At 38.0% G+C, this 21238-nt stretch overlaps 1 protein-coding gene across 7 annotated transcripts in view; it reads right to left on the bottom strand.

The window, feature by feature from the left end:
- ERC2 (ELKS/RAB6-interacting/CAST family member 2) overlaps positions 1-21238 on the bottom strand; it is an 870990-nt gene that overhangs the window by 431172 nt on the left and 418580 nt on the right. The window contains exon 14 of one of the 7 annotated variants that reach the window (XM_064496417.1): positions 10393-10588. The exons of the other annotated variants lie outside the window; for them this stretch is intronic. Within the exon in view, the coding sequence (XP_064352487.1) occupies positions 10486-10588 (103 nt within the window). The 3' untranslated portion in view covers positions 10393-10485. Of the gene's footprint in view, positions 1-10392; positions 10589-21238 lie in introns of those variants that run through there. 7 annotated transcript variants of the gene reach the window in all.

The raw sequence follows: 21238 nt of genomic DNA, 5'->3' as shown, positions 1-21238 counted from the left end.
TCCTGTTCAAGAGAGGGTGAAGACTCAGACCAGCACTCAAAAAAGGCTGCTGAAACCGCCAACACAAACAGCTTCTCAACTTCCATTATAAGAGGTTTTCATCAATGCTTGGAATCCTTTGTATTATAGAAATAGTTTTCCACCCCAAAAGAAGCACATTAAAGAGTGGTCCCTATGGTACCAAGAATTCTTGGGCCAAACCAATTTATCCTAGCACAAAAAGTCTCACTGCAGAATAGGCTGCAGTGATTGATTCTGGGTTCAGGAATCAAAACAGCTGAGTTTAAATCCTGGCTCCATTAATAGCTGTGTGGTAGTAGGCAAGTTACTTAACTTTTCTGAGCTTTGCTGGCCTCATTTCACAAATGGAACTAATAATGCCACAAATGGTACCACTGTCTTGGAGTTGCTATAAAGAAAATGGGAGATAAACCTTGAAGAATGTATAGCACCATGTCTAGCACCAAATAAGTGCTCAGCTAAGTCTTTTCTTATTTCTGCTGCTATAACAGCAACAGTTACATCTACAGACTGCATGAGCAAAGTATCTTCCACCACACCTTTATTTTCTTCCTACTACCACAGTACCCAGGTTTGTCTACTCATTTTTTTCCTGTCCTGCCAGTTCTTGTTAAACCAAACAGGCTACTGATTTGGGGTTTTTGTCTGTTTGCTTGTTTCATTAATCAGCCTTGTAGTTCTTAAACCTGTTCTCTCCTCTTAACCTCTAGTGCCATCACCTTATTTCAGTGTTATTTTCCCTTCTAGCTTGGATTACTACCTACCCTTTCCAGCACAGAGATGTTACATAATTAATCATTCTAGGGGATACTCCTTACTATGGTGTTTCCGGGCTCAAAAAGTTCAAAATCTTTAGCTAGGCTCTCAAGGCTTTCCCTGTCCAAGCAAACCCTTATTGCTCCCTCTTCCCCTTACTCCAGAGCCTAAGCTCTAGAACCCTACTGTCTTCTAAGCATGCCCTGTACCTTCCCACCTCTGCTGCCTTTGCTCAAGCTCCCCACTTAATTCTACATCTGATAAAATCTTTTCCATTTTTCTGGTCCAGTGCAAATACCATCATCATGTTCATAGAAACTTCCCCAACCCCTCCCTCCTCTGAAAGCCCATGACATTCATAGAGAATTTGCCACATTCTGCCATGGGTAATGCCTCATTGTCCAGTTTCATATTTTTCATTCCAATCTACCTACTGGCTAGGGAAGGCCTATCTAGCTATCCTAAAGCATCTAAAACACAGTCTGGACAAAACTTCTCTGTTCTTAGCTCCTGACATATTTCCCATACCTGTTCCTACATCCTGCAACAGTTGGGCAAGGGTCTCAATCATGTAGGTAGGTCTCACAGAACCCAAGGAAAGCTAAGTTGGGTTTCCCAGGAAGGAAATAAAAAGATATTCCTGGTGGGTCTCACAGAGAAGGGTACAGGAAAGCCATTCAAAGTCCAAGGTGACTCTAGACGCGGGATTGTTTTATTGTCCTGTACAGCAGGGCTGACTAATCTTCCACCACCCTGTTGACTTGGTTTTCCTTTATGGGAGCCTCAAAGGCTCACATTCCATTCTGCACACCTTTTCCACAGCTTCTGGTTATTCGTAACTTCTACTTCCTCATAACTTTAGATCCTTACACTCACATTATTAATCCATTCTATAAATATTTATTAAGTGTCTACTATTTTACAGGCACTGGATGAATTAGACAGGTCCTTTCCAGATGGAAGTTCCACTCTAGACTAAAAGACAGGCATTGAACAAGAATTAAGACTGTGCTTCATGTTCTAGTGAGAAGTCACATGAATTTATAAGAGACAGACTTAACCTGGGCTGGGCTAGCTCCAGTTAAAGGCAAATAGAGGAAGTGACATTTAAACTTCACTTGACCTAGAAAAAAAAAAAGATACATCCATATTTTATACCTTACAGTAAGATAAATTCCAGATGGTCTAAAGAGTAAATACAGAAAATCAAACCATAAAAATACCGAAAGAAATCACAGGATAATTTTTCTTATACTCTTTTAATTTGGAAGAGGTTTTAAACTATGGCACAAAATTCAGAAGACATAAAGGACTGCACACATTAACTTCATAAAAATAGTTTTAAACATTTATGTGTAACAAAAACAACCATTAGCAGAAAAAAAAGACAAACTAGCTGGGGGGGAGCATTTAAAACTCAAATCAAAGACAAATGGGTAATTTTCCTAATATACAAAGAGCTTCTACAAATAAATAAGAAAAAGATCAACAAAAGAATATGACAAACTATAAATACATTTAAAGATGCACAACTTCGCTTATAAGAAGATAAAAGCAAATGAAAAATACACTTAAATGCTATGGTTCACCTTCCATATTGACAAAGATCAAAAAACTTACAAACTACACTGCATTGATAGAGTTAAAGGGAAAAAAAGGCACTCTTACATACTGCTAATAGGACTGTAAATGGTTTAGTCTTTGTAGAAGACAACTAGCAAAATTAGAAATGTCCTAGCTATTCCACATCTAGGAATTAATCCCACAGATATATTCATATATGTATATGGAATTAAGTCTATTCAAAGTTATTAATTATAGCAGTCTGCATGTAAGGAAAAGACTTGAAACAACCTAAAAGTCCTTTAGGAGGAGATAAGTACAAGGGAACAGTATGCAGAGGTAAAAAGGAATAGAAAGCTTTTATGTATGGATATGGGAAGATCTTTAAAGATATTTTGATTAAAAAAGAAAACTGAGGTGTAGAACAGTATGCATTATATTATGGCACATGCATGAGTATCATAATGTAAATCCTATTAATTTGCTTCCATCTCTCTAGATGCTATTTCTGAGAAGACTTTTAGTTACACCACAGTGTCTGGTACAGAGCAGATGTATAATTACTACTTGACAAAAGTGAAAAAGTTAATAAATAAAGAAAATAAATAGATGAAGAAACATTCTTGGATACTTAGCCTGTCCTCTGAACTCAGTATCAGGTCCTTTTATACATGGATACCAAAAGGCTGTGGCTGAATCCTAGCTATCAAGTTCTCTAGTTCGAGAAAAACCAGAAATGCATCCTTATATAAGACAAAAATGCATTGAATAAATTAATAACTGAATTGGAAAAGATTACTTTTCAATGAGCATAAGATGAATTTTTTAGTTCACTTGTTCATATCCCTCTGGAATAAAGCATTCAGAAGAAAGACATTGTTTTCAACCTTTCCCTCAAAATCTCTCAATGGCTTAGGGGGAAAATGTCTACAGTTTTTATTCCAGCAACTGAGTTTTCTAGAACTAGGAAAACAAAGGAAGCTGGCTTGAGGGGATCATCTCCCACTTCTCTCTTGCATGAACTCCCTACTCTCACCTGTTACTCTCAGCATGAAAACCTTCATCACAACAATAACCATGGCAACCACAACCATCACCACTTAATGAACATCTACATTGTGCCAGATTGTTCTCCACACTCAATGTGTATTATGACCACAAGCTCATGAGAGATGAATTATAATACAATTGTCTCCATTTTACAGACATAGTGATAGGCTTAAAGACAAGTGACATGTGTCCACCATGCCACAGCCATGATGATGTTGTTTTTAGGATGGAGTTTATTTAATCTTCTACTGTAGTATTTTTTCCTGACAATAAATAGCAGCTTGAATAACCTGGATTACAAGTAAAATATTAATATAAAGTAATAACAGGCCTGGTATAGATGACACACATGAAATCCAGGAGTAGTGCTTTTTTTTATCTGCTCAGGAATCCCTAAAAAGCCCCTGCTTCACATGTTTAGGTAGCAGAAGAGCACCCACACTCACCAAAGCGATAGGACACCTACATGCCAAATATCCAGTGAGTGTTTCTCACCAAGGCTCACTCATCACAGGTTATCAGAAGATTCTCTGGCTATTCGTTATTATAACAACTCATTCTCTCCACGGTAATTATCTGTGAGCAACATATCATGCTGTCCTTGGAACCATCAAACTGACATATGATTAAATAGCAGAGGGCTCTGAAGTTAAATTTAAAACTACTCTCTTACACTTCAACTCACACATCACACTGAGATCTGTCCAGCCATGGGAATACTCCAGCTGAACAATACCAAAGACCAGTGAGAGACTATTCCATTACTTCACGTTCCCATCTGAGAAAGGTGGTGATTATATTCTCAAAACTTTCTAAACAGATTTTCCCAGGACCTAAAGTGAAATTTTGCAAAGCAATCTCTGTATGAAGTTCTGCCCACCCCCGCCCCACTAAAATATTTCAAGAGCTGCTTATATTCACTGTTACGTCTTCACAGTTATGTGTGGGGTCTTACAAGAAAGAGAAAATTTCTTCAGTACACCATGAGAATCACACACTTCCTTGAAAAAATTTTTGTAAAGCGTAAGTTATTGTATACTCAGCTCTGTATGTACCAACAATAATAATGCTTATATTAACAATATTACCAATTAGAAAAAAATGAAGAAAAAATAATGGGCAAGCTGGAGTTAAAACATAAGTCTTACTGTTCTTGGACTGAAAAAGGAGTAATAAGATGTTCTTCAAGGGGAAGTTTGTTTCCATTTCTCAGTCCACTCTATGGTTTCTAGAATGAAAGTTTTTCTATAAAAATAATTCTATACAAGCCATTTTATTTTTGAAGGAGCTGTGAATTAGGAAAAACAATTTTTTCCATACCCAATAAAAGAGTTGCACCCAAAGCTAAATCAGCCAATTTCTGCCTTCCTAGTCTATTCTTCATATTTACTACTTTAATATTATAAGTCATTTCACCTATATAGTATTCATTAAATTTAGAGTAAAATAAAAGAGTGGCAAACACTGAAGCTATCAAAATGCCCTATAAAGTTTATAAAGCCTTTGTTAGATATATCAACAAAGTTTCTTCAGAGAAACACACTATACCCACTCATTTTGAAAAAAGTTTCCCCAAAAATGTAAGTTTCACAAAAATGTGACATTACACAGTGTGAAAATTCAAGCACCTTTACCTAACACGGAAGAGTCCCAGTCACTAGCTGGATACGTTTCCCTACAACTCGAGCTGGTATTGTGGGTAATGAAGTGACAGAATTCACATTTCATAAGAAAAGCCATATAAAGGAAATAAGATATTATTTTTCTAGAAAGTGATTTATAATAATACTGAGAAACTATTTTTTTTAAATTCCTTCCTCTTCTCAACATTTACAGAAAAGGCTAACATATCTTGAGAGATTTACTATTTGCTGATATTCATCCATATGGTGGCACCAACCAAAAGCCAGGAGCAGGGGAGGAATAGGGAAAAGAAAAGATTCTGACAAATGAATCATTACTTCTACCAACTTGACAACTCTTATTCTGGGGCCAGGACTTAACAGGCCCACCTAGGACTCTCTCTTGATTTTTGCTGTTGTTGTTTTATTGTTGTCAATCTTTTAAAAGATTTGCTAGTTAAGAGTGGTTTTACTTATTTCAAGGAACCTCAGAAACACACTGCACTACAAAATATTTCAGCTACAATGCAAATTGTGTTCCTTCAATCTTCTTCTCTCTTCTAGAAGGCACAGATAAGAGTGCCAGAGCAGCAACTCAAGCAAAAGCTAAAAAGTAAAAAAAAAACAAAAAAAAAAAAAACAGAGCTTAAAGCCCTGGTTCTACAAATTGGAGCTGGCTCAGCAAAACATTAGCCACGGCAAGTCCCACTAAGGCCAGGTTGGAAAGGTGCAAGAACCAATCTCTGGCTACACCTCAAAGTTCAAAACCATCTCTAAATATAGAACGCACTTTATGTTTGCAGGAGCTGTAAATCAGGGAAAACAACTTTTTTTCTATCCCCAATAAAATATTTGCACCCAAAGCAAAATCAACTGATTTCTGGCTTTCTACCAGTTCTACTTGGGCATAAAATTTTCTGACACTTCACCAGAAATGTCAGCATTAGTATAAGGCAGCTTTAAAGAGGGAAATGATTTTCTGACCTGTGGATAACCCCTTCAACCCCAACAGGAAAAGGAATTTTAAAAAACACCTGAAACCCAGTTTTTCCAGTTATTAGTATAAATGGGACAAACTATTTTTCATACTGGCCAAATCCTTCCTTATAGGAAGTACTGGTCTTTGAATTCAGTGAGGGGAGGGTCATGCTATACCCCCAACACCCTGCACAGTCCCTTGCAAGGAGAAGGATTTTAATGAATAGTCAAGAAAGGAGGGAAGGAGGGAGAAAATTAGGTAAGTTCAGAAGGAGATCCTTTCCCTTCTCCTTTTATTTGTGTCTTTACTTTACATGAATTTCCAAACATCCAGCTTGATAAAAAAATAACAATCATATTTTTTCTTAAGGCTTCCTGTCTGAAGCTAGATTTGATATCTAGTGCAGTCAACTCAGCCTCCAGAAAAAGCCCACCAGCAAATCTCTGTGGGGACCAAGTGAAAAGCAGGAGGGGTGAGACAAAGCTAATGGAAGTTCCTTTCTTCAAGAGTCATTTTTTCAACAACATTCAGGAGCATGACTCCAGTGTGTGGCACACCACCACAGGGAGCAAGAGACTCATCCAGTGGTAGAGGAGGTGGATGTCTACTCAAAGACATAGTACACTGTTTAACTGCCTAATTCGAAGCAGGATATGACACAGGCCAAGGAAAAGGGTTGGATAAAGCTCTGAGGAATTCAAGGAAGAGAGAAATTGCTTCTGCTTGAGGCATTCAGGGAAGGCTGGGCAGAAAAGGTTATACCTGAGGTGGCCAAGAGGCAGGATTTGAGCATAAGGAACCAGCTCGGGGTGGAGGAAGTGGTGGTGGGGGGGTAGTGCATTAATGTCAGGATGAAGGAAGAGGCTGGCTGCACAATATTCCCCTAAAATGCTTCATGGAATGTATTATATGAACACCATATTTGGGAAACTACGGATTGAACACAATTGTACAAGTTTTCCCCCTGCAGGCCTCTCAGTGCTTTTACTATCCAAATGGAACAGAAGTCGCACAAAATTTTTTTAAGTAAATCAGAAAGGACTGACTTTTGGGGGGAAATTCCAATGCCTTCACTTACTAGCTGTATTAACTTGAGCAACATATTTAACTTTTATGAACTCCAGTTTCCTCTTCTCTAACATGGAAGAAATGACAGTCCCAACCTCATACAGTTGTGAGAAGTAAATACTACATAAAAGTGATTAATTTAGTGCTGGCACTTAATGTTTAATGTTATTCCTGTTGCTGCTACTTCTGTTATTTCCATTATTACTAATTTCAACATGCATGGTGAATATAAAAATGAAGAATGTAACACACAGCATTTCTTAAACAGTTTGGTCAATTTTTCATCAGCTATTTTTTGAAAACGCCAAGCCAGCATGTAATGCCCAGCCTGGCACACAGGAGGAGCTCACTCTGTATTTGTGGAGGGAAAGGGGCCATGAACTGATCCTAGCAAAGAGCAAACTGCAGGGCAACAAGGTGATGCTCTCAGCAAAATGTTTATTATTATTTTCTTGGGCAACAAGTCTCTGAGGTCCAGGAGTAGTGACTTCATCTTTTGCTAGAAGAATGAGGGATTGAGAGTGCAGTATTCAGCTTTAGGAAACAACACAAAGAGTTTATTTTGGTAGAGTGTTTGAAATGACTCTGTAACAATGAGCTCACACCTGCTGCCAGGTGCTAGCGATCAGCTTGAGCCTGCTTGCCAGGATGATGCACAAGGCTGATCACCAACAGTCCCTCCATTAGATATTTGCAGGGAGGATCCTAGAAGACCTGCTCCAAAGACAGCTACTTCGTCTCCAAAAGGATATATTGAGGCACAAACAAGCAGCTGACCCAGAATCTAGAGCAAAACAGAGGCTGGGGGAGCCCACAAGAAGCCTGAGGCTTCTATTTTCACTTGGTTGATTCTCTGGCAAGATTTTGAACTGAATCCTAAAGGGTAGATATATTTTTGATCAATTGTTGCATACATTTAACTAGATAACCTCATCTCTCATAAGTCACACACTAGTCTCACAAATAGTTACTAGAAATGAGCAAATTTCACATAAACTTTTCCCCTGAGTGCAATGCAGGGATCTTGCTAAATCTCTCCAGTTTCCCACTGCTTTGTGTGTAAAAAGATTCTTGATGAAGCACAGTTTTCTAGAGTGAGACCCTAAGTAGGTTTAGAATATTACATTTGCGTTTTATCAAACCCAATACTTAACATCTGTCCACCTGAACTGAAGCAAGACAGACTACACAGAATTTGAAAAAGAAATGAGACTACTTTAAAAAATAGTTGGAGGGGAGAATTTCACACAGACTGCACAGTAGATAGAAAAGAACCAAGAATTAGCAAAGTTTTCAAAATTCAGACTGGGAGACAGGCAGGTACAGGGCAGACTACAAACTTCTATGGTAAGAAAGGTCAGATTTTTTTAATATGATAAATGTACATACATACAAATGTATGTATGCACACACAAATATATGTATCTCAATTGTAAACCATATAAAGAAAGCACATGGGCCAGAGATCCTATATTCAATTCAATTGTTATATTTCATTTGTTTTAACTGGTAAACCTATAAGCGGTTGGGAAAAAAAGCATAGTTAACTCAGGAAACTTTGTCAAAGCTCAAAAAGCTTCCAGGACTCCATAGGAGATGTTTCCGGGAGATCAGGGCTGCCCAATTCCTCCTACACTAATAATATAACTAGAGACTGTTTACAGTGATTGTACATTTTCTCCATCATGTTCATTTGAGGCAAGAGGTTAAATATATTGAAATGATCTGAATTTTGTTCTCATCACTATAGTTCTCCCAGTTAGACTCAGCCTGCACATTTTGCCAAACCCAATTAGCATACCCTTGTTCAAAGAACACCTTATAACCCACAACTCTTCCAGCTCTAACCCTGCATCCCATCTTCTGAGAATCTGAGTTCATGTTCATTCACCATGCAACAGGAAAAAAACAAAATAACTGCACAATACAGTTCCTGGTGCATAAAAGACAGCAGAATACCTGTGGACAACATCTGAAGGCCAAATCAGGCAGCCTGAGGTGTGACAGTGACAGGGGTCTCTGGTCTCAAGGGAGCAGATTAGGGGTAGCAAAGGGATGGCAAAAGGAGAAAGAAAACAAAAAAGACAGGCAAGGAGAAAAGCTTAAAGCTTTGTTAAATGAGCTAATCCAAAACTTGGAGGAAGGGTTCAGATGCCATGTGGCCCAGGCCCCTCCTCCCCTACCCTCATTATGATGTCTGTTTCTGCATATAGGGGCACCAGAAAGTGAGTTAACAGTCACTAGATTTTTGGTGAGAGCAGTTCTGAGGCACCGCTTTTAATCTCTATTTAGATTTCTGTTTTGGGAACTATTGAGGATGGGCTTCCTTCAGTGTGATGAAGTTCAAGGCAGTTCCTGTGGGACACCCAGTGTGGTATGTGAGAATAGCAGACAAGTGGTTTCAATTTCAAGGACTATGAGCCTCCCTACCAGGGTCGGGAGCAGGCAGGGGGAACAAAACTGGTGTGTGGGCAGGAGGCCTTGTTTTGAAATTATTTTCTGCTGGCTTAGGTGATGAGCAGTAGACGGAATGAAGAGGTGCAGACCCTGAATAAGGAGAAGAAAATAATACAGTTTGCCTCTCAAAAGAGCAACTGTATTGGCTACCAACTTAATTTGAGTCTTTTTTTAAGTCTGGGTAGTCCAAAGAATGCATGAACATTCTCTAATAAACTCACTGATTGATAAAGAAATCACTAGATATTACTAGGCATTACTGGAAAGAGAAGTCTTCCTTAACTAAAAGGAGAACCCATTTTTGACTTGAGCTCCCTAACTTAGGAGAATCAAAACTGGGATGCATTTTCAAACAAAATGTCCATTTTGCTACTTAATATTGGGGTGCACTCAGTCAACACTGAAACTAGTTTTACATTTGGTTCCATATGCTATGCCCTAGGTAATTAAAGTATGTCTTATGGCTAATAAAAATGAAGTTAAAAAGTTTAAAACCAAAACAATGACAGGAAATAACATGTGTGTTCAATATGTTACTAAGACACTGATAATTTTCAAAAGTGACTTTAAAAAAAGTATTATAAATCTTTCAAAACACAGTGATTTATTAAGCGAAAAGTCTGAACGATTTGCACTATTAAATTTAGCTTTTAAGTTGCTGTGTCATGGGCAAATCTTTTGTTCTTCGAGGTTAAATTTAGCATCCTGAATTTTGCTTTTTCCACTGCTTCATGTTTTATCATCATGCAGCCAGTTTTCTAAGCTGCGCAGGAGAAATGCACTCAGGAGTTTTTGCAATGATTTCTCTTACTGATTTTATAAACCAGGAATAGAATGTATCAAATAATCCAAAGGTGATTTATCTTCATCTTCTTCTTTGCCTTTTCCCACCTATACAGGCTTCTCATAAAATAAGCCTTCCCTAGGCATGGGATGAAATGGGGAAAAAATGTGATGGCCAGAGGAAAATCATTTCAGAAATGTGTTTGTTAAACAAGTGCAAGCAATAAATTGAACTGAGAGGGGAAAAGCAGTTAGAAGAAAAACTGAAAGTACTGACCTGAGAGTCAAGCTGATTGGAGCAAGGGTGAAAGCAGCAATTTGGAGGATAAGCAGAAAAGAAAAGGATAGCAAAAGAGAATAAAAGGAAGGAAACGCATTAGTTTTAAATATACAGCCAACAGATGTTATATCAGCAGGTTTTAAAACCAAATAAAGGACAATAAAGCAAGTTTTATCTGATATTAGCTCCAAAAGGCCTGGGCATACACTGTAAGTTGCTACAGTAAATACTATACATAAAAACTGGTATCTGCTCTCATTCACATAATCACAAGCACTGATGTGAACCAGAGGTGTGTGCCAGCAACCCAATGGCAGAATTTGCCCTTTTCTGGAAGAATATTTATAGAGAAAGCTCCTATCTGTATGCACATAAAATTTTATTATTTAATAAACTGAAATGGAAGTTACAGAGGTATTAGAGCTGGCTGTAAGCATTGTTAGAAAGATTTTATTAGAACCAGTAAGTTGGATGGTTATGTCCTATTTTTCCTTCATCCCTAAAAGCCAAGACGACCTGAGCAATCTGGCTTTCTGTTCAAATATTTCCATTTGAGAACACTGCACGCAGCAGTGATCAAACACACTGTAAGGATGGCGTCAGGTGAAGCGCCACCTGCCTATCAACCTCCCAAGAAAGACAGATTAAGTTCCAAAGCTGAGAGTCATCTTTTTTAGTTGTGAAAATGAGGATCAGACTTCATCACTAAAGATATTTAGACACTTCAATAACTAATTTGTAGAAGAATATTTAGCATGTCCTTCTAATCTGTTAAAACAAAATAGTCTCCAATGTCAAGCAAAAATTAAAAGAAAAAAATCAAATTCTCTTCAGGCTACCACAGAAGGCATAGTGGACATTCATTTTGTTAACCTATAAAATTCCCTTTGCATAAAAACAAAGTGGATTAATAAATACTTTACCAGCTATCTGCTCAGAGGGTAAGGTATCTGCTCACCATTCCAAACTATTAAGAAGTAGTTTTAGGCATTTCACATAGAAGCAAAGCAAAACAAATCCTCAGGGAACAAATCCTTAAACAAAAGCATTTCAAATGAAAACAGCATAGACTATAATGATAAAAATCAAATAGAAAACTCAAGATTAAAAACTTGGTGAAAGAACTGATGCAATAACCCCTCGTGTCTGAAATCTCCCTTCAGTGTTTCCTCATCACAAATGCACAACTGATCAAAAATAAGAGTTAAGTCAGGCCATGGTCTTTACAGGAACTCTGGTGACCCTGGCCCCAGATACTGTTTTCAAATCCTCCTGGAGCAGAGGTATATCAAACTGAGGTCCACAGTGAAATTTTAGGGAATCCTAAAGTGAAACAGCAAGCAAACATTTAAGATTTAGTTACCTTTTCCAAGGGCTCCTAGTTTCTATTAAATTCTCAAAGGCTTCTTTGATATCCATGACCTTCCCCAAAAGGCTGCTAGTGATGGTATAAAACCATCTGCCACTTATTTTAAAGAAAATTCTTCAAATATATTAACAAACATAAATGGAAATGACTTAGCAAGTAGAGTTTATATCAAAACAAATATAACTGTTATCAAGTTCCTTCCACTCACCATCAGACTTCTAGATTATATTATCATCATTTAAAAACTAAAGCTTAAATTTACATTTTGTGAAAAGAGTACTGAAAGGCAACAAAGCAATTATGGCACCACATTATAGAACAAATTCAGGGGGAAAAACAATAGTCTGTTTTTCAACCTCAGATAAAGCACTTTTAGGCATCTAAAATGATTTCTCAATGTCCAAATGTCTGGTGGCGTAAGTTCCAATCCAGATAATTATATGCTACTTTGTTTTCTATTCTGATGTTATGTTTTAGAATTAAAACCCTGAGGGACCCACCCTCCTCTCCAGGGTGGGGAGGGATGTGACTGAGAGTTCAATTTAGGCATTCCCTGCCCTCCAAATACTGGCAAAGCCTCTAACATATTTAAAATAATTACATGAAAGGTCACCTGACTGATTCCTTCCTCTGGGTGAGATGCCAGAAATCCAGTAGCATCAGATCTTATTTGACAGAGTTAACCTCTCTCTTTTCCCTAACTAAAAGATTAATTCTGAAACTCTAAATAAAATTCAGAGACTATAATGGACACTGACACAAAAAGACTACATATTTAATTGCCTCTAATGTTCAATTAGCTACTTGATTGTGCAGCACACGTAATACTTAGCCCTGGTGATCATATAAAGACTTTAGCCTGATTTGGACCAACAATCAGGGGCTTGCTCAAGCCCCCTCCCACCACCTGTGTCAAACTCCCCTAGAGCAGCCTGCAGTCCAAGGCAGAAGCTCCCTGCTGAGCCATCAGCATCAAGAGCAAGCGTCTACAGGCAGACTTGGACAAGGAGACCACACTGGAGCAATATACACTTTGAAAAGAAAAATCTTTAATGGCTGATGAAAAACATCATTCATGTGGAATTTAAGAGGTAAATTCATCCGTGTAAGTGCTAGTCATGTGCTATTTAGAATGTATATATTGTGGTGAAAATAAAAAATGAGATTAACAGAATACAAAGCAAACACAAATTGCCCTCTGAGAGAAAAGCAGATCAGTGTCAGTGTCATTTGAGTTATTCCTAACCCTGTACCTTTTGTTGCACATGACTGAAGCTCTGGAACATTTTATTTTATTTTTATTGAAGTATAGTCAGTTTACAATGTGTTGATTTCTGCTGTGCAACATAATGTTTCATTCATACATATACATATGTTCATTCGTTTTCATATTCTTTTTCATTATATATTACTACAAGATATTAAATATAGTTCCCTGTGCTACAGACGAAACTTGTTTATCTATTTTATATACAGTAGTTAATATTTGCAAATCTCAAACTTCCAATTTATCCCTTCCCACATTCTTTCCCCCCAGTAACCATAAGTTTGTTCACTATGTCTCTGAGTCTGTTTCTGCTTTGTAGGTAAGTTCATTAGTGTCTTCTTTTTTCTTTTTTAGATTCCACATATGAGTGATACCATTTGTTATTTTTCTCTCTTTCTGGCTTACTTCACTTAGAACGACAATCTCTAGGTCCATTCCTGTTGTTGCAAATGAAATTATTTTACTCTTTTTTATGGCTGAGTAGTATTCCATTGTATAAATGCACCACAACTTCTTTATACAGTCATCTGCTGATGGACATTTAAGTTGCTTCCATGACTTGGCTATTGTAAATAGTGCTGCTATGAACACTGGGGTACATGTATCTTTTGAATTAAGGATGTTTCTGGATATATGCCCAGGAGTGGGATTGCTGGATCATATGTTAAGTCTATTTTTAGTTTTTTGAGGAATCTCCATACTGTTTTCCATAATGGCTGCACCAAACTACATTCCCACCAACAGTGTAGGAGGGTTCCCTTTTCTCCACACTCTCTCCAGCATTTATCATTTGTGGATTTTTTAATGATGGCCATTCTGACTACTGTGACTTGACATCTCATTGTAGCTTTGATTTGCATTTCTCTGATAATGAGTGATATTGAGCATTTTTTTCATGTGCCTATTGGCCATCTGTATTTCCTCACTAGAGAATTGCTTGTTCAGGTCTTCTGCCCATTTTTGGATTGAGTTTTTTGTTGTTGTTGTTGTTGTTATTAAGATGTATAAGCTATTTACATATTCTGGAAATTAAGTCTTTGTTAGTCGCATCACTTGCAAATATTTTCTCCCATTCCATAGGCTGTCGTTTGTTTTGCTTATGGCTTCATTTACTGTCCAAAACCTTGTAAGTTTAATTAGGTCCCATTTGTTTATTTTTGCTTTTATTTGTATTGCCTGGGTAGACTGCCCTAGGAGAACACTGCTAAGATTTATGTCAGAAAATGTTTTGCCTATGTTTTCTTCTAGGAGGTTTACAATGTCATATATTCAAATCTTTAAGCCATTTTGAGTTTATTTTTGTGTATGGTATGAGGGAGTGTTCTAACTTCATTAATTTACACGTGGCTGTCCAGTTTTCCCAACACCACTTGCCGAAGAGACTGTCTTCTCCATTGTATATTCTTGCCTCCTTTGCCACAGATTAATTGATCGTATGTCTGTGGGTTTATTTCTGGGCTCTCTACTCTGTTCCATTGATCCATATGTCTGTTTTTGTGGCAATACCACACTGCTTTGATTACTGTAGCTTTGTGGCATTGCATGAAGTCTGGGAGGGTTATTCCTCCAATTTCATTCTTCTCCTTCAGTATCACTTTAGCAATCCTGGGTCTTTGTGATTCCATATAAATTTTAGCATTATTTGTCCTAGTTCTGTGAAAAACGTCAGGGGTAATTTTATAGGGATCACATTAAATCTGTAGACTGCTTTGGGTAGTATGGCCATTTTAACAATATTAATTCTTCCAATCCAAGAGCATGGGATAACCTTATTATTTCTTTAAGTCATTTTTAATTTCCTTAATCAAAGTTTTATAGTTCTCTGCATATAAGTCTTTCACTGCCTTGGTCAGATTTATTCATAAGTATTTTAATTTTGGGATGTGATTTTCAAAGTGATTGTTTATTTACTTTCCTTTTCTGATATTTCATTGTTAGTATAAAGAAATGCAATTGATTTCTGTATGTTAGTCTTGTATCCTGCTACCTTGCTGAATTTTTTTTATCAGCTCTAGTAGTTTTTGTGTGGAGCCTTTAGGGTTTTCTATATGTAGTATCATGTCATCCACATATAATGACAATTTTACCTCTCCTCTTCCAGTCTGTATCACTTTTATTTCTTTTTCTTGCCTGACTGCTACAGCTAGGACTTACAATACTACGATGAATAGAAGTGGTCAGAGTGGGCATCCTTGTCTTGCTCCAGATTTTAGTGGGAAGGCTTTCAACTTTTCACCATTTAGTATTGTGCTGGCTGTAGGTCTGTCATAAATAGCTTTTATTATGTTGAGGTATGTTCCCTCTATACCCACTTTGGTAAGAATTATTATTATAAATGGGTGCTGAACTTTATCAAATGTTTTTTCTGTGTCTATTGAGATGATCATGTGATTTTTGTTCTTTCTTTTGTTGATGCGGTACATCGCATTGATTGAATTGCATATGTTGAACTATACTTTTGTCCCTGGGATGAATACAACTTGATCACAATGTATGATCTTTTTTTATGTGTTGTTGGATTCTGTTTGCTAATATTTTTTTTGAGGATTTTGGCATCTATGTTCATCAATGATATCAGCCTATCATTTTCTTCTTTCGTAGTGTCTTTGTCTGGTTTTGGTATCAGGATGATGATGGCTTCATAGACTGCATTTGAGAGTATTCCCTCCCCTTCAATCTTTGGGAAGAGTTTGAGAAGGATCAGTATGAGTTCTTTATATGTCTGGTAGAATTCCCCAGTGAAGCCATCTGGTCCTGGACTTTTGTTTGCAGGGAGGGTTTTTTTTTTTTATTGCTGATTTTGTTTCACTTCTAGTGATCAGTCTATTAAAATGATCTCTTTCTTCTTGATTTAGTTTTGGTGGACTGTATGTTTCTAGAAACCTGTCTGTTTCTTCTAGGTTGTCCAATTTGTTGCCATATGGTTATTCAAAGTATTCTCTTATGATTTTTTGTATTTCTGTAGTGTTGACTGTAGTTTTGCCATTTTCCTTTCTTATTTTGTTTATTTATGTCCTCTTTTCTTCTTGGTGAGCCTGGCCAGTGGTTTGTCAATTTTGTTCACTCTTTCAAAAAACCAGCTCTTGGTTTGATTGATTTATTCTACTGTTTTTTTTTCCTTAAATCTCTATTTTATTTATTTCCTCCCTGATCTTAATTATTTCTTTCCTTTTGCTGACTTTAGGTTTTGTTTGTTCTCCTTTTTCTACTTCATTTAGGTGGTAAGTTAGGTTGTTTATTTGAGATTGTTCTTGTTTTCTGAGGAAAGCCAAATTGCTATGAACTTCCCTCTTCAGACTGCTTTTGCTATAAATTTTGTGTGGTGTATTTTCATTGTCATTTTTGTCAAGGATTTTTTAAATTTCTTCCTTGATTTCATCACTGACTCATTGGTTTTTTTAGTAGCATGTTGTTTAGTCTCCACGCAGTCATTTTTTTCTTGTTCATTTTTCTCTGGTTGATTTCTAGTATCATGACATTGTGGTCAGAAATGATGCTTGAAATAATTTCTATTCTCTTATATTTGTTGAGGCTTCCTTTGTGTCCAAGTATGTGGTCCATCCTAGAGAATGTTCCATGCACACTTGAAAAGAAAGTATATTATATTTTGGGGGATGTAATGTCCTAAAACTATCAACCATGTCCAACCACTGTATTATGTCATTTAGTATTTTCATTGCCTTACTGATGTTCTGTCTAGAAGATCTGTCCAATGATACTAGTAGGGTGTTAAAGTCTCCTACTGTTATTGTGTTGCCATCAATTTCTCCCTTTATGTCTGTTAGATTTTGTTTTGTATATCTAGGTGCTCCTATATTGGGTGGATATACGTTAACAAATGTAGTATCTTCTTCTCTTGCTCCTTTGATCATTATATAGTGTCTTTCTTTATGGCCTTTGTATGAAAGTCTATTTTGTCTGATATGAGTATTGCTATTTCCATTTTCTCGTAATTTCCATTTGCATGAAACATCTTTTTCCATCATTTCACTTTCAATCTATGTGTGTCCTTCACCCTAAAGTGGGTCTCTTGTAGGCAGCATATTATAGGCTCTTGTTTTATTATCCAATTGGCCACTCTATGTCTTTTGATTGGCGTATTAAGTCCATTGACATTTATAGTAATTACTGATACATGTGTCTTTATTGCTATTTTAAACTTTGTTTTCCAGTTGTTTTGGTATTTCTTCTTTGTTCCTTTCTTTTTCTTTTTGTGGTTTGGTAATTTCCTTTTGTATTACCTTGGTTTCTTTTTCATTTTTGTGACTCTAGTGTATGCTTTTGATTTGTGGTTACCCTGTTTTTCAAGTATGTTAACCCATTATTATATCTGTTTCTAAGAAGAATGAAAAGAAAATCTGCATTTTCCTGCTCCCCTCTCCCACCTTTTATGATTTTGATGTCCTCTTTTATTGACATCTTCTAACTCTTTGTTTTTGTCTTGCTGCCTTTAGAATCTTTTCATCTTTAACTTAACTATCATACATCTTGGGTAGGTCTATTCGGGTTCTTCTTGTTTGGGACCCTCTGTTCTTCCTATACATGGATATCTGTTTCCTTCTTTAGGTTTGGAATGTTTTCAATCATGATTTCTTCAGATACCTTTTCTATCCCCTTTTCTCTTTCTCCTCCTTCTGGGACTCATATCATTCATAGATTAGCATGCTTTATATTATCCCATAGGTCCCTTATATTGCCTTCATTGGTTTTCATTTGCTTTTGTCTGCTGTTCTGATTGGGTGATTTCTGTTATCCTGTCTTCTAAGTCACTTATTTGTTCTTCTGCATTATCTAGTCTGCCTTTGACTGCCTTTAGCTTGCTTTTATCTTAGCAATTGAGTTTTCTAATTTTCATTGGCTCTTCTTTTCCTTTTTATAGTATTCTGCATTTCTATTGATATTCTCTCATTTCTTTCAGTGCTTTTATCAACCCCTTTTTGAAGTCATGTTCTAGTAAACTGTTGGGGTCTATTTCATTGTTTGTTCTTTCAGGGGATTCTCTTGTTCGCTTAACTGGGAGTGGTTCCTCTGCTTTTTCATTTTACTTATATTTCTCTGACTCTATGGATTTAGGAGTATCAGTTATCTACTGTGGTCTTGAAGGGTATTTTTTTTTTTTAAATTGGGGCATTTCTGTGTAGACTGTGCAAATCTCATTACTTTGTTGTGAAGGCTGTTTTTAGTATGGACCTTTGTCACGTCTTTCTTCCATGTGTATTGGCTGTTATTCCTTTGATTGGGGATGTGGTTGGTGTTGTGGTGTTCAGAGCCTGCCCTGGTTGTTGAGCAGAGCCTCCTTTTTGTTCTGTCACAGCCCTGACATGGGCTGGGACTGCTCCCGTTGTTGGAATAGAGGCTTCCAGACCTGTTTCTGAACTGAGGTGTGTGGTAGGTGGGTTTGGAGTTCTTCTGCCAGAAGAGGAGCTGCAGAGTATTACTTCACAGGAGATGTCTCCCAGTAAGCCCGCTGTGGTGTTGTCTGTCACTTGTTATGGGGGCTTAAAAAGTACACTTTGTTGACGGTGCCCTTGTCCCCGCCTCAGCCACAGGAATGTCTGCAACCCCTTTTGGTGTCCCCCACGTTTTGCACCCACAGAGTCACCAATGCAGATCTGGGGACATCAGGCACTAGAACCCGCTGTAGTTCTAGCTTGTAGTCACACACCTGCATCCATGGCGTGCTACAGGGTCAGCATAGACTCCATCCCCATGTCCATGTATGGTATGCAGGCCCAGTGTTAATGTCAAACCTGTCTGTTTTAGAAGCACAGGTCCACAAAGTCACCAGCAGAGCAAATGTGCCACTGCTGCCTAGGACTAGAACCAAATTTTGGTTCCACCTGTGAAGTTGCAGGACCCCTGGGTATGGATTCAGGTTTCAATCCTACCTCTCCCAGGGAGCCATGCATCAGGGATTGTGTCCCTCCAGAGGAAGCTGAGAAGAAGGCTACATCTGATCCTTGCCTATTCTTGCAAGAATGTGCGCCAACAGTGGTCCTAAGCAATGCCCCCTGGGCTAGTAGAGATGGTGGCTATGGCCCCGCTGTGTTGCACCCTTCCCATCACACACACAGCAGTAATACTTTTAATGAGGGTGCCACGCTGTTCTGTTCTGCACATACTCCCAGCCACAGCCCGCACTACACTCTAGCCCTCTGAGGCTGCCTCTGCTCAGTCAGCCCCAGTCCTCTCCTGGGGCTCATATGCAGAAGCCCAAGCTCCAGCAGTCCTGGCCCGCCCCCTATGGCCCACATCTTGGGCTGGGTATTGCAAGGACCTTCTGTGTTGGTCCCTCTCAGTTGTGTGTGCCAAGCAGCTACTGTTTTCTCCTCCAAGCCTTGGAATCTTCCTTTCTGTCCCCACTGACCTCCTTGCTGGAGAGGGGGCATCCTAGAGTGAGGGTGCTGTTCCTCATTCGCCACTACCTCCCTGAGGGACAGGTCCTGCACTCATTTCCTTTTTCTTTCTCCTACCCGCTTTTGTGAGGAATCTCCTTGTATTTATGAAGTAAGAGATATTCTGCCAAAGTTCAATAGGTATTCTGTGTGAACTGTTTGGTTTGTAGGTGTAATTTTTGGTGTATTCATGGGATAGAATTAGCTATGCATCCTTCTACTCCGCCATGCTGGCAATACCCCCTTGAGAATATTTTAGAACACTAGCTGCTTTAAAAAAAAAAAAATCTGTCTTTTCACACTGGTAGGTCACATTACAGACCAGCGACCACAAATTTATTTCAAGTTCAATTTTCTGGTTTTCAAAATCACAGACTTAATTGCAAACACTCCTCCTTGACTCCAAAATGGAGATATATGTCACATTGCTAAGAAATCTTTAGTTCCCAACATTATGAGGTATGAATTTTGTACTTTAAGCCAGCAAATGGAGATACTGCCCAATTTGAGAAGGGCTGCCTGACAACTTGAGGAAGATGTTTTGGTTAGAATACATATGTAGCCCAGCAGATAATGCTTCTAAAGGCAGGCCAAGGCTGAGCTCTCCTTTTCCCAAGAAACTTCCCATCTTGATCTCCACCCCCACCTCCTTCTGGGTCTTGGCTGGGCTGGGGCTTGGGCTCAGACATTTCCCAGACTATGCTTTGCTGCTGGACTCAAGACACAGGCAGGCAGGGAACTGGGACAGAGTCGAGTCCCACTGCACATTTTATGAATTACAGTGCTTGGGAGGCATCAGCTTTAAGGAGAGGCAAAGGCAGAGATAAAGAAAATGTGCAGAAAGTACATAAAGATAAATGCCTATAAAATCACTGTTGTTTTAATGCATTCCATATTGAGGAAATAAAAATGTGAATATTCTTGATGATTTAATGGCAATAGTGTCCAGTTAAGACCTCTTTGTCCAACTAGACAATTATGCTGTTTTATGCAAATATTTATAGTAGCTGATCCTCATTCTCAATTACAGTTCTACAGAGCTGGTTTAGTGCAGAAAAAATATGCTTTCTAAATGTGGGGCACATTGCTTTCCATCATGAAAGCTAATAAAAATGAGGCAGATCTCCTGTGGCCCAGTAGCAATGCCTCTCTGCCAGCTATGTGATTATTGAGTGCTACTGGACTAGGTTCTTCCTTCTGGCCCATTGTTGGATGGGACTGTTCTCAGTCACTCATCTGCCAGACCTGGGTTCAAATCTCAACTTTGATACTTATAAACTGTGCAACATTGAGGAGTTACTTAATCTGTTAATCATAGTTTTGTCATCTATAAAATGACGATAATGAGACTTTCTGTGTTGTGGGTAAGATTAAATGGTATACAGTATTGCAAGTCAAGTGCTTGGCAGAGGACCTGATATGCTGTGTACGTAAAATACACATGACCTATTATTATTATTATTACTATCAGTAATATTATCTAGGGCATCCTTTCTATGAGTCACTTCTCAGAGCAGTGGACAAGAAGTAAAGAAACCTACAATTTTGTTTCTTTCTGATCACAGGACCAATTTCCAAAGGGTCATTCAACCTTTCAGGGTCTCAATTTTCTCAGCAATAAAAGAGAC

Source organism: Camelus dromedarius, chromosome 17 (genome assembly GCF_036321535.1).
Source record: "Camelus dromedarius isolate mCamDro1 chromosome 17, mCamDro1.pat, whole genome shotgun sequence".
NCBI classification, from domain to species: Eukaryota; Metazoa; Chordata; class Mammalia; order Artiodactyla; family Camelidae; genus Camelus; species Camelus dromedarius.
Note: the sequence above shows the minus strand (reverse complement) of the source record. Positions and strands in the feature narration are given on the sequence as shown.